Here is a 12,428-nt window from a genome sequence, read left to right as displayed (position 1 = left end):
GACTGATAGAACTTTTTAATCAACAAGGCAAAGTTTGAAAAATAACTTTGGCAGAAATCCATCATTCTAAAAGTAAGTCTGTCAGTAAGTGAGTACATTTACTGAATAAAATGAGACTGAAAAAGTTGAGAAAAAGTACTAGAATGAAGAATCTATTAATACTATACCAGGCTGTCACTGAATTGAATTTGAAGGAAAATTAGAGTAGTCTCAAATTCTCCATTTGTCTTTGACGACTGGATGTTCTGGGTATGTCTACATTATTTTGCTCTTTATACTTCTTGGCAAAGGAGCAATACTTGGCAAATTATAGCCCCTTTATTCAAATAAATTGTAGTATATTATAGAAAATAAAACAAACAAAAACAAAACAAAACAAAAAACCCAACCAAATCAGGTATTTTAGGATGAGCTGAAGTGGAATGCCCAGAGAGATAGGTGAAAGGAAGAAGCCCCCCCCCCCAAAGGTACCAGGGAACACCGCTTCAGCAGACATGATTTAATATGGCCTCTTGAGAAATGTGAGTACTAAAGAGAAAAGTCTGACACCCAACCCTTTCTGAGGGAGAGCCAACACGTTCTGCATTGCTGATCCAGGAAGATTGCAAGTCCAAGATAAAAGGTCCAAAGGTCACAGATTTCTGGAGCTGGAACCAAGGGATCAGTGTCAGATGCCATAAAAGACACACGGGTCTTTTCAGCATACAGCATGTGTTAAAGAGTTCAGAGTTCTGGTACTTGAACTCTTCTACCCACTTCTCCCTTCTTGGTATATGGACTAAGAGAACATATGGACAAAGAATAGTAGGCAAGTGGGAAGCAAAGTTGAGTTGAAAAACTCAACCTTAGTTTAGAGACTTAAGGCTTTCTGCTCCCTATAGGAAGCATGGTTTCCTCTCCATCCTCCACTCCCACCCCACAACAGGAGAAGACAGGGTAAAGAAAATTTTATTGCATGGATTCAAGAGAAGAAATAAATCATGTGGAGTCTGGATTCTTGCCTTTAAAACACTGGAATCCCACTAACTAGTGTAATGAGCCTCATTAAGTGTACAATCAGATGAATAATTCTTCCCATTAGAGTGAACTTGGAAGAGATTGAAAGGATGGAAAGCAGAAGAGTTTCCTCCCCCTAGGCAGAGAGAATCATGAGGAAAGGAAACTATGTTCTTCTCACCTCCAGTCTGCCTTATTAATCATCATCAGTTGCATCATATCTGAATCTCTGTGTCTGAAGAGAAAGAGACTGTGCCCTTAAGAAAATCCTGTTGCCCTCGGCTGATATATACAAGATCCTAGGCTATGATGAAAATACAAGGCTAATTTAAATTGTAATGATGAGTTAATAAGATTGTCACTGATCAGGAAGATGTTCAGAACAAATCAAATAAAGCCTCCCCACCTTGCCTCACCATGATGACATCCAAGGTGGCTCTAGGGAAATAGTGGTCAGCCAAACCTGGTTTGAAAACCAGTGTCTTACCATCTCTCTATGTCTTAGTTTTCTCATCTGTATAGTAAACGGAAGTCCTCTACTTCAGAGTAGACTGTTGTACATTGTGACAGACCAACATTCAGCTGAAACAACTAGGGGAAAAACAAATAAATTGCAAACATCATATTTTTAAAGAAATCAGAGATCTTTGAAAGCAATGAGAGCTAAATTAAATAAATTTCCAAAGAAGGAAGAACCTTCTTAGGTATACTGAGTAACACAGGCTATTTTCTTCATGGGGTTGGGGGAGGTGAAGGATATTTGCTGATTCTGGGTGTGGCCTAAGGATCTGACTTGGTCCAAGAAAAGGAAATATTCTGTGGGAAAGAGAAACTAGCAGAGCTTTTGGCAGTCATGTGGAACTGGCTTGATGGATTGGAAACTAGAGGAGCCCCAAAGGCAAGTTCAGTATTCCCGCGAGACGTTTGCTGAACTCTGGAGCAGTTCTGGAGGCTGCTGGTTGGCCCAGAAAGGCAAAGCAAAAGCTCATAATCTTGGGGGTACTTAGGAGACAAAATCTTGCTAAAAAGAGGAGCCTGAAGCAAATATACAATGACTCTTCCCCTAAAGACTGTTGCCAGATTTTGAATCTACATGGGATGGGAAGCTAAAAAGCTAAGGTCAAAATTTCTGAAAGGCAGAACTTACAGGAATGAGAAGTCAGAGATCTACCAGGCTCTTACAAGTCTGGAAGGGCCATACCTGAAGAACTAGATAAAGTAGAGGTGGACTAAGCCTTACTAGATTTATAGCCCATCTCTGATTCACTCAATCCCTGATTATAGTTCTTTTACATGCAGTGTTCAACATATGAAGTTGTAGACATGTTAAGAGGCAGGAAAACATGACTGATAATTAAGTGGAAAAAATAATGAGAGCTTAACCACAAATGATCTGGGTGTTGGCGCTAGTGATAACTTAAAAGTGACTATGAATAATATGTTAAAGAAAATAGTGGAAAAGATGAATTAAATGATGGGAGAAATTCAATGCAAAATTGGAATCTGTAAAAAAAAATCAAAGAGTTATTATTGAACAGAAAAAAAAAATGTGTGAAATTAATAACTTAGTGGATGGGTCTAAGAGCAGACTGGACACAGTGTTACAGGATTAGTGAAGCATAGAGAGGAAAAAAGAATGGAAAGAATAGAACAAAGTATAAGAGACATGGGGGAGATTGTCAAAATGTCTAATATATATGTACTTGGAATTCTAGAAGGTAAGGAGAGAAGCAATATATGAAGGAATAATGGCTGAGAATTTTCTAACACTGCTGCAAGACATCAACCCACAGCTTCAAGAATCTCACCAAACCCCAAACTAAAAATACAAAGAAAAATAAGTATGCTTAGGCATATCCTAGTTAAAATGTTGAAAACCAAAGATAGAGAAAATCTTAGAAGTCAACCAGAGGAAAAAGACATTACCTTAAATTTAAAAAGTAACTGACATTTCAACTGAAACTATGAATACCAACAGACAATGGAATGACATCTTTAAAGTGCTGAAATTTAGGGGATAGATTAGATAATCTCAACACTCCATTCCTCTATTCCTACTTTAAAGAACTAGTCACCAGCCTCTTCAAAATTACTATGAATATGTTTGGAGAATTACTACTTGAGGTTTTCTAGACTTTTTCATTAAATATACATGCTTATTTCATCTCCTCATTCTCAGATTTCTGTTTTCTTGGATTCATATCACATAGCATGATATTGGCTTCTAAAATTCACATTGGAAACTCATTATAAATCAAGTAAAGTAGTACTTAATTTGGATAGACAGATCATGTTCTAAAGTAGAATATAAATGTTTAAAGGTAGAATGAATGAATGGCTTTATAAAAAGGAAACTGTGATATAATGGTATGATTCATGTATAGTGTTAGTTAAGATGTTGGATGGAATAGTGATTTAGAATTCCTTGCTACTCAAAATGTGACTTTGACACCAAAAGCACAAGCAACAAAAGAAAAAAATAGGTAAATTGGACTTCATCAAAATTATAAACTTTTGAGCTGCAAAGGACACCATCAAGAAAATGAAAAGACAACCCACAGACAAATCATATATCTGATAAGGGAGTTGTATCTAGAACATATAAATAACTCTTAAAGCTCAATAGTAAAAAGATAACACAGTTTAAAAATGGGCAAAGAATCTGAAGAGACAATACTACAAAGAAGATAAATAAATGGCCAATAGGCCCATGAAAAGATGTTCAGCATCACTTGGCATTAGGGACATGCAAATCAAAACTACAGTGAGATACCACCTCACTCCCACGAGGATGGCTATAATAAAAAAGACAAATAAGAACAAGGATGTGAAGACATTGAAACCCTCATACACTGTGGTGGTAATGTAAAATGGTGTAATAAATTATTCCTGTGGTGAAGATGATGATGATGTCTTATTTACCAGGTTCTGGCTTATTCATCAATGTTATAAAGTGGTTCAGTGAATTTTGGCAGTTTTGTGGATACTTTTACTGAAATTAAGAACACATCACTAGGGACTTCCCTGGTGGCGCAGTGGTTAAGAATCCGCCTGCCAATGCAGGGGACACGGGTTCGAGCCCTGATCTGGGAAGATCCCACATGCCACGGAGCAACTAAGCCCGTGCGCCACTACTGAGCCTGCGCTCTAGAGCCCATGAGCCACAACTACCGAGCCCACGTGCCACAGCTACTGAAGCCCGCACGCCTAGAGCCTGTGCTCCGCAACAAGAGAAGCCACCGCAATGAGAAGCCCGCACACCACCACGAAGAGTAGCCCCGGCTCGCAGCAACTGGAGAAAGCCCGCATGCAGCAATGAAGACCCAACACAGCCAAAAATAAATAAATTAATTAATTAAAAAAAAAAAAGAATACATCACTAATGAGGGATTCAACCTACCTTCATATGAGAGTTCCTAGGGAATTTTTTTTTAAAATGCTGATACCTGGACCTTATTATAAGATATTCCAATTTCATTGATATGGGACAGGACTTTAGTTGTTTTTGTTTTTGTTTTCTAACTTCTCAGGAGATTTCTGTTGTGCAGCCAGGGTTGAGAGCTACTGAGTCAAGTTGACATCTCCAGGGTTAAGCAAAGCTACCATTGAGGGTTAACTTGGAAGTAGAAAAGGAGGATTGGCACAGGAACCAGGAGACCTGGGTTTGAGTCTGCACTCTTACCTTTTTGTGACTGTGTGCTTTGAGCAAGATATTTGACCTCAAGGAGCTTCAGTTTCTTCATCTGTAAAATGGGACAAAGCACCCTCCCCTCCTGTGCAGGGGTGTTGTGAGGAGCAGATGAATTCATACATGTGACACTGCTGAGCCTGACACCCGGGACATTTTTTGCCCTCTTTATTTTTTTTAAAAATTTTTTGGCCATGCCGTGAGGCATGCAGGATCTTAGTTTCCCGGTCAGAGATTGAACCTGTGCCCCCTGCCTTGGGAGCATGGCGTCTTAACCACTGGACTGCCAGGGAAGTCCCTGCCCTCTTTAAATTTTGGTTACTTTCTTCTCTTACCTTCCATGAACTAGATATTTATGTCACTTTTTTTTTTCTAATTTTGTTCTATTATTGCTTTTTCTGTAGAATGTAGGAGTTTGTTAAAAGTCATCTGAGGTTTCTCTAGGTTTAGAATTTATCCTTTCTTCACGTGACCTTGATCTCTTTACGTTCCTCAGCTATATTCTCAGTCCCACTGTGCTTATGGTAAATGTCGTTTTTTGATACCTGAAAAAGTAATGGCTCATTGTATATTTTAATGAGGTGATACCAAATGCTGTTAATAGCTATGCCTGGAGTTTAGCATGATTTGTCTGTCATTAACTGATCCTGGAATAAATCATAGGATTGATATTGAATAAATTAATTCAATATTTTTAAAACACCAAACAGGGGCTTCCCTGGTGGTGCAGTGGTTAAGAATCCGCCTGCCAATGCAAGGGACGCGGGTTCGAGCCCTGGTCTGGGAAGATCCCACATGCCGCGGAGCAACTAAGCCCGTGTGCCACAACTACCGAGCCTGCGTTCTAGAGCTCGTGAGCCACAACTACTGAGCCTGCATGCCACAACTACTGAAGCCCACGTGCCTAGAGCCCGTGCTCCGCAACAAGACAAGCCACCACAATAAGCCTGCACACCGCAACGAAGAGTAGCCCCCGCTTGCTGCAACTAGAGAAAAGCCTGCGCACGGCAACGAAGATCCAACGCAGCCCCCCAAGATAAATAAATAAATAAATAAAACACCAAACAGAATTCTCAGCCTTAGCTGTGGTTTCTGTCTAGTGGATTTGGCATAGTTTCTTTGGTTCTAGGCGAGAAAGACAGCCTGTTCTGAGATTTTACATTTTTATTAGATTTACTTTTTAACCTAAAAGAAAGGCTGGGTTGGTTACATTCATATGTGAATCTGAAACACAGATGGACTCCAGGACAGTCTGACATGTGCCTCTACAGCCTGTGAGAAAGCTAGAGTCCACCCTTCCCTGGAGATGTGGCAGTACCGTCTGGACAGGGCTGGAGTTGGATGGTGTGGAGCAGAACACCTCACATTTTAATGTGCATGCGTATCACCAGGGGTCTGTTCCACAGTAGATGTTGCTCAGTCGGTCTGGGGTGGGGCCTGAGATCCTGCATTCCCTGCAAGCTCCCAGATGGTTTCGATGGCAAGGGTATAGAAGACAGCTGTTCTTCTGTCTGCCCAGCACTTTCCCTACCTTCCTCCAGGGAAACCTTCCTTCCTCCATTCCAACCATGAAGTTCAAGGGTGAGCTTCCATGTTCTTACATTACTCTGTTTCCCAGGCCACAGTCAGTTGGTTCAGGGACCAATCAGAATCTTCCCTGGCATTTTTGGACTTGGAACCAGAGAGCCAGTCTCAGATATTCTCTGTGGAGCCCCATGGAGGTAATTGGTCCAAGAAGCACAGATGAGGGACAGAGAGATTGTCCCCAGGGTTCTCAGGTCTGGGTTCCGATGTCCCTAATATATGAAAAGTGATTTAAAAATAACACTGTGACCTTTGGGGTTATGTTACCAGCTCTGACGATCAAGTGCATTTGTGTAAACTGTTTCAGGCACTTACTGTATGCAAGTCTCTGTTGCTGGGCCCCGAACATACAAAGATGAATAGCTCACCTCCTGTTTGGGGAGACCATCATTTCAGTAGAATTTGGCGTGTGCAATGGTAAGGGGTTACGGAAGGCCCTAGAAGAAGCTTCTGATCCACTCAGGAAAAGTTTTAGAAATGGATTTTCAAAAGGTGAATAGGGATTGTTTGAGGAGACCTGTGAAATTATTCCAGGTAGAGAAAACTTGCTGAGCAAGGGCAAGATGATGGGATGAAACAGGGTTTGAAAACCTATAACCAGTTTACGTGGGAGGTGCATGGCTGAAACTGGGGCAGTTATGGTGAAGGGCCTTGTATACACGCTGCCATTGGCCACTTTTTCCTTATGTCCTATGTATTTCGACAACAACAACAGCGACATCAAAACAATAACAAACAGCAAAGCTAAATCTCTGATTCTCTTCCAAATACACGACTTTCTGGTGGGTTCCCATCAACAACTGTTCCTCTTTATTTTCCCTTAAACAAACAGGAAATTTGTCTCAGGATCGAAATGAATGTTTAAAAAACAAACCTGATCTGCTTTAAATACTAAAATCTGTTTAAATAACACAGAGGTTGTGACATCCGTTGACAAATCCAGGAAGTTCAAAGCCCCGCCGTTGACACAATGTATTGAGTTCTGCTGTTGTTGGCAGCCTGAACTGTGGCAGGTCCTGGTGTTTGTCATTCAGGTCCTCATGTGCGCAAGGCAGACATTCCTCAGACCACAGGGCTCTTTCTTCTTTGGGGAAACATTTGTATTTTTTTTTTTTTTTAAAGGGAGTAGTTTTATTTATTTATTTTTAGTTTTGGTTGCTTTGAGTCTTCGTTTCTGTGCGAGGGCTTTCTCTAGTTGCAGCAAGCGGGGGCCACTCTTCATCGCGGTGCGCGGGCCCCTCACCATCGCGGCCTCTCTTGTTGCGGAGCACAGGCTCCAGACGCGCAGGCTCAGTAATTGTGGCTCACTGGCCCAGTTGCTCCGCGGCATGTGGGATCTTCCCAAACCAGGGCTTGAACCCGTGTCCCCTGCATTGGCAGGCAGACTCTCAACCACTGCGCCACCAGGGAAGCCCCTAAAAATGCTTTTTGAAAGCAAGAACAACGATTGACAGTAATGGCTGCTACTTCCATCTCCTGAATGGCAAGCCCCAAGAGTAACTTGGAGTCTTTCTCATGGGCAGATTTTAGCCGTTTTAAAGGTTAAAAAAAAAGTTTATGCTTTTACTGACATTCATCAACCTAAATTGAAACTCTGTACCCATTAAACACTAACTTCCCACTCCCCATCCCTCCCGCGCCCTGGTAACGTCCATTCTACCTTCTATCTCTATGAGTTTGGCTGTTCTAAGTGCCTCATATAAGTGGAATCATACAGTATTTGTCCATCTGCGTCCGGCTTATTTCACTGAGCATAATGTCATCAAGTTTCACCAGTGTTGTAGCATATGTCAGAATTTCTTTCCTCTTTCAGTTTGAATAATATTCCATTGTGTATATATATATATATATATATATATATATATGTACCATGTTTTGCTTACCCGTTCATCCATTGATGGACACTTGGGTTGCTTCCAGGTTTTAGCTATTGTGAATAATGCTGCTGTGAACATGGGTTTGCAGATATCTGAGTCCCTGCTTTTAGTGGACTCTTATTTTCAAAAACGCTGCATGGAGCTCCTGTGGGGCCTTTCTGGCTGTGAGAGAAGGCTGACCTGGGAGTCAGGGCCTTGGCTCCACTGCCCCCTGCCATGAAGTCGCCGGGGCCTGGAGCAAGTCACACACCATCTCTGGGTCACAGTTTCCCCACCTCTGAGCTTAGGGAGTCGGTTGCATCTCTCAAATTCTGCCCCCAGGTGCCCTTGCATGGGACACTCTGTACCCAGACTTGCACAGTCAGCCACTCCTGGCTTCTGTTTGTTCCTCGGTGGAGTTAGAAGTGGAGTGGCCTCTTAGCACAAGTAGATTTGTCATTCACACGCTTCCCAGCGTTTTTGAGCAGCCCTGATGGCCCGTGGCATATGGAAATCTGTTGCTTTGCTGGGCCATGAACATGAAGCTCATACAGGCTGAGGTGGATGTGTGGGTGCAAGTCACTTGGTGGGTAAGTCGGGCTGGACACCTGCCCAGGGTCCACCCCTCAGTGGGGTGTTGTCGGCTGCTACTCATCCCTTCTTACACTGTGACTTTTGTGAAGTGGTAGAATTTTGGTGACTCTGTGTGTGTGTGTGTGTGTGTGTGTGAGAGAGAGAGAGAGACACACACACGGGGCGGGGGGGAAGGGGGAGATGGGAAATGCTTCTAAAAAGAGAGCTGACCGCTGGGGCTGGTGATGGAGGTAAAAGAAAGCAGAGAAGCCTAAGGAACTGAGGGTCCTTCTGGAAATAGATTAAAAAGTGGCCCATCTGCCTCCCCAATAGCTCTACAGAATAAACAAGTTCGCTATAAATTCCCTACAGAAAGAAGACAAACCTCCTTGTGAAATTTCACTGAGTGTCTCAGCCAGCAGAAGATTTGCTCATTGAGAGAGAAAAATTTAGAGAAGTTTGAAAGAGGGGCCCAGGAGAAAAAAGGCAGGAGACCATGCAAACGTTTCCAGGAAGCAGCAGATGGAAAGGCACCAGTCTGGCTATAAACCAACCTTATTTTCAAGTAAGGGCTGGTTTGAAAATTCTCAGAGGTGTTTTTCTTGGCAAAAGGTGCAGTTAATAGAAACAAGCAGGCCAGCTGTCTATCTCATGGTAGACGAGATTCCTCCTAAGCTGAAGAAACCCGTAGAGGAACAGAGCCACAAGCCCTCAGCTCTGACTGTTGCAGGGCATGTGGGAGGTGATAGTTACACAAAGGAGACTGAAAGTCATGAAAAAAGCCATCAGAGAAGACAATTAGAGAAGGCCATGTATGTATATGTGTATCAAATCATCATGTTGTGCAATTTAGATATATACAATTACATTTGTCAACTATTCCTCAATGAAGTTGGAAAAAAAGGAAAAAGCTGGTAAAAAGGGCAAAGGAGATGAAGACAATGGTGAAGAGTTAAGAAAGGCTTCAGAAACGTTATGAGTTGTTCCATTAACACCAAGCTGCCATCACTAACCTCCGTCAGCAGAATGGAGGCCTTTTCAGCGATTCCAGGAAATAAATCTCTGTTGGCACCATCCCAGGAAATGTCCAAGAAGTTGCAAAAGTAAAGAGGGATTAACGAGATTAACTTTGGTTAAGACTAAGGAAGGAAAGGAAAAAAAAAAAGGAAGAGAAAATGACAACAAAAGTAAGAACAAAAGGGAAGGTGATAGGGACTTCCCTGGTGGTGCAGTGGTTAAGAATCCGCCTGCCAGTACGGGGGACATGGGTGCGAGCCCTGGTCCGGGAAGATCCCACGTGCCGCAGAGCAACTAAGCCCGTGTGCCACAACTACTGAGCCTGCACTCTAGAGCCTGCGAGCCACAACTACTGAGCTTGCGCACCACAACTACTGAAGCCTGCACGCCTAGAGCCCATGCTGCGCAACAAGAGAAGCCACCACGATGAGAAGCCCACTCACCACAATGAAGAGTGGCCCCCGCTCGCCACAACTAGAGAAAGCCCACATGCAGCAACGAAGACCCAACGCAGCCAAAAGTAAATAAATAAATAAATTTATTTTAAATAAAGGGAAGCTGATAAAAATGGGCACAAATGAGATAAAATAATATTTCTCCAAACTGCTAAATGTTAATGAGTGGAAAACATAGATGAAAAACATTTTTGGAAAAAATGAAAATGAGAAACTTGAATCCAGGAGAAAGAGAAGACTTGATTAGGATTAAAGGCCACCCCAACTAGAAGCTCCAGGTCCAGAGGCAGTCAGGTCAGAGTAGAGACCACAGTAAGGACCATCTTTATCCTTTATAGGAAAAGAAGCAGGGAAGCTGATGAATTAATTCATGTGGTTTGTATAACCTTGTTTCCAAAACCAGACAATTGCATTGCAAGATAATAAAATTTTAGGCCCACTTCATTTATGACCATAGGTACAAAAGTCCTAAATAAAATGCCAAATAAGAAGAGGGCAGGATGGAGGAAGTAGAGCTGCCCTTTGAGATAAAAGCTCTTTAGCATAAAAGCCACCACTCTGTTTTCACTTTGAGAAATCTGTTTCCTCTTGTCCTTTGCTTTCTACTTTGCAACTGTCTCTCTGACCTTGTTGCCACTTCGTTTTTGTTCCTGAAGACACCACAGGTCTTTTTCGTTATCAAGGGTTTTGCTGCAAATTAAGCAAGGAAAGCAAACAGAAAGTGACCTTAAATGAATAAACTACTACAAAGGTTCTAAGAGCTCACAGAGTTTCTGTACTGAAGGCTCCTGGTTTATATTTCCAGACTTCTTTTTGAGATGGTAAATGAATGAAGATGAGACCCATTAAACACACTCCCTCCTTCTGACCGTCTGCCTGTTGCCTTGTTCCCAGCTTGGGACCTGAAGAGGCCTCCAAGACCGGACATGACGTCCCCTTGAATGAGATGGCAGTTGACATCTCTGAGGGCATCCAGCCTGCGTGACCCATCCCGATACGGCTTGCTTCTTACTTCTTCTCATTGCAAGGAAGCAAGTGCTTAGGGTGACCTTCCTCATGGAAGCCGTTTTGTATTCCAGAATGCAGAATTCTGGGAAAAAACATCTTTCCTGAGCAGACATTCCAAAGTTGGGTCTTTGATTCTCAAAACTTTTTGTGCCAATGTTTAGAGGCACCGCTGGAGGCTGAGTCCTGTTACTGCTATTCCTAAGAGACTTTTCTGTAATTTCTAGCTCTGAGAGATGTGGACTAACCTCTTCCCTCTCCTGTGGTTTCTAGATGTTTGCAAGTAATTAATTAATGATTTCATTGCTCCCTCCCTTAGGAAGTACCTGGTTTCTTAGAATGTGTGTCACGGGCCAGAAAGACAGGGGCATTAGGGCAGGGCGAGAGACGGTGCTGTTAGCAAAGGCAGGTCGACAGCTAGGTCTTTAGCTGGAGGATCTGGGAACAGGTGAATGAGTACTTCTGACCTTGAGGATTCTTTTTGCACAGCTGAGACAAGATGGAAACAGGGATTCTTGCTATGCCCCTGCCCAGGGGAGAGAGATGAGTTTGGATGCTGGCTTCCAAACTCCTCTTTTGAAGGGTTTGGAAGTTAAATGTTTCTTTGAACATTCTCACCTCAAAATAGGCTAGAACTTAGCATTTTCCGCTAAATACAGGGGTATTTGGGAAAGGTATTTAGGGGGACTAGGAAGTGTTTGGGGGAAAAAGTCATGAAGTGGGAAGGCATGGCTGATGTCTGGGATCTGAACTAGCACAAATGAAGCTTGTGAAGAATGGCTTTGGAGAAGGTTGCCGAGGTCCTGCTGCTCTGATGACCTTTTGTTGAAATGATTTCTTCAGGTGATCACGGCTGGTTTATCGATATTGCTGTTTGATACGATCCTGACCAGGGCCACCGTGGGATGGTAAGTCTTTTGCACAGAGAGAGGAGAAGAAAATTAGTTGCTTGTGTTTCCTTGGGATACTAATATTTGCTCTCAAATGTTGAAGAAAGGGTGTGTGTTTGGGTATATATTTTATTGACATATAAATATACATTCAGGAGAGTGCATCTATCATGAGTATTTTCCCAAACTGAATATACCACACCTGCTACAGCCAGCATCCAGAGCAGGAACCAGAGCCTCAACGGTATACCTTTCAGCCACTCATCCACACAAGAGTCACCACTATAGGTGAACCACTAATTATGTGTGCATATAACTATAACTATGTTTGTGTTTCTCGCCTTTGACCCTTCAATTCATTTTC

General features: G+C 42.5%; 1 protein-coding gene across 2 annotated transcripts in view; it reads left to right on the top strand.

The window, feature by feature from the left end:
* TMEM241 (transmembrane protein 241) overlaps window positions 1-12,428 on the top strand; it is a 105,288-nt gene that overhangs the window by 80,334 nt on the left and 12,526 nt on the right. The window contains exons 14-15 of one of the 2 annotated variants that reach the window (XM_068562250.1): window positions 12,018-12,082; window positions 12,276-12,352. In XM_068562250.1, coding sequence (XP_068418351.1) covers window positions 12,018-12,082; window positions 12,276-12,352 — 142 coding nt within the window. The remainder of the gene's footprint in view (window positions 1-12,017; window positions 12,083-12,275; window positions 12,353-12,428) is intronic. The other variant, XM_068562249.1, reaches the window with a different exon arrangement.

Source organism: Eschrichtius robustus, chromosome 14 (genome assembly GCF_028021215.1).
Source record: "Eschrichtius robustus isolate mEscRob2 chromosome 14, mEscRob2.pri, whole genome shotgun sequence".
Classification (NCBI taxonomy): Eukaryota; Metazoa; Chordata; class Mammalia; order Artiodactyla; family Eschrichtiidae; genus Eschrichtius; species Eschrichtius robustus.
The sequence above is the reverse complement of the archived record's forward strand: the minus strand, read 5'-3'. Positions and strand labels throughout refer to the sequence as shown.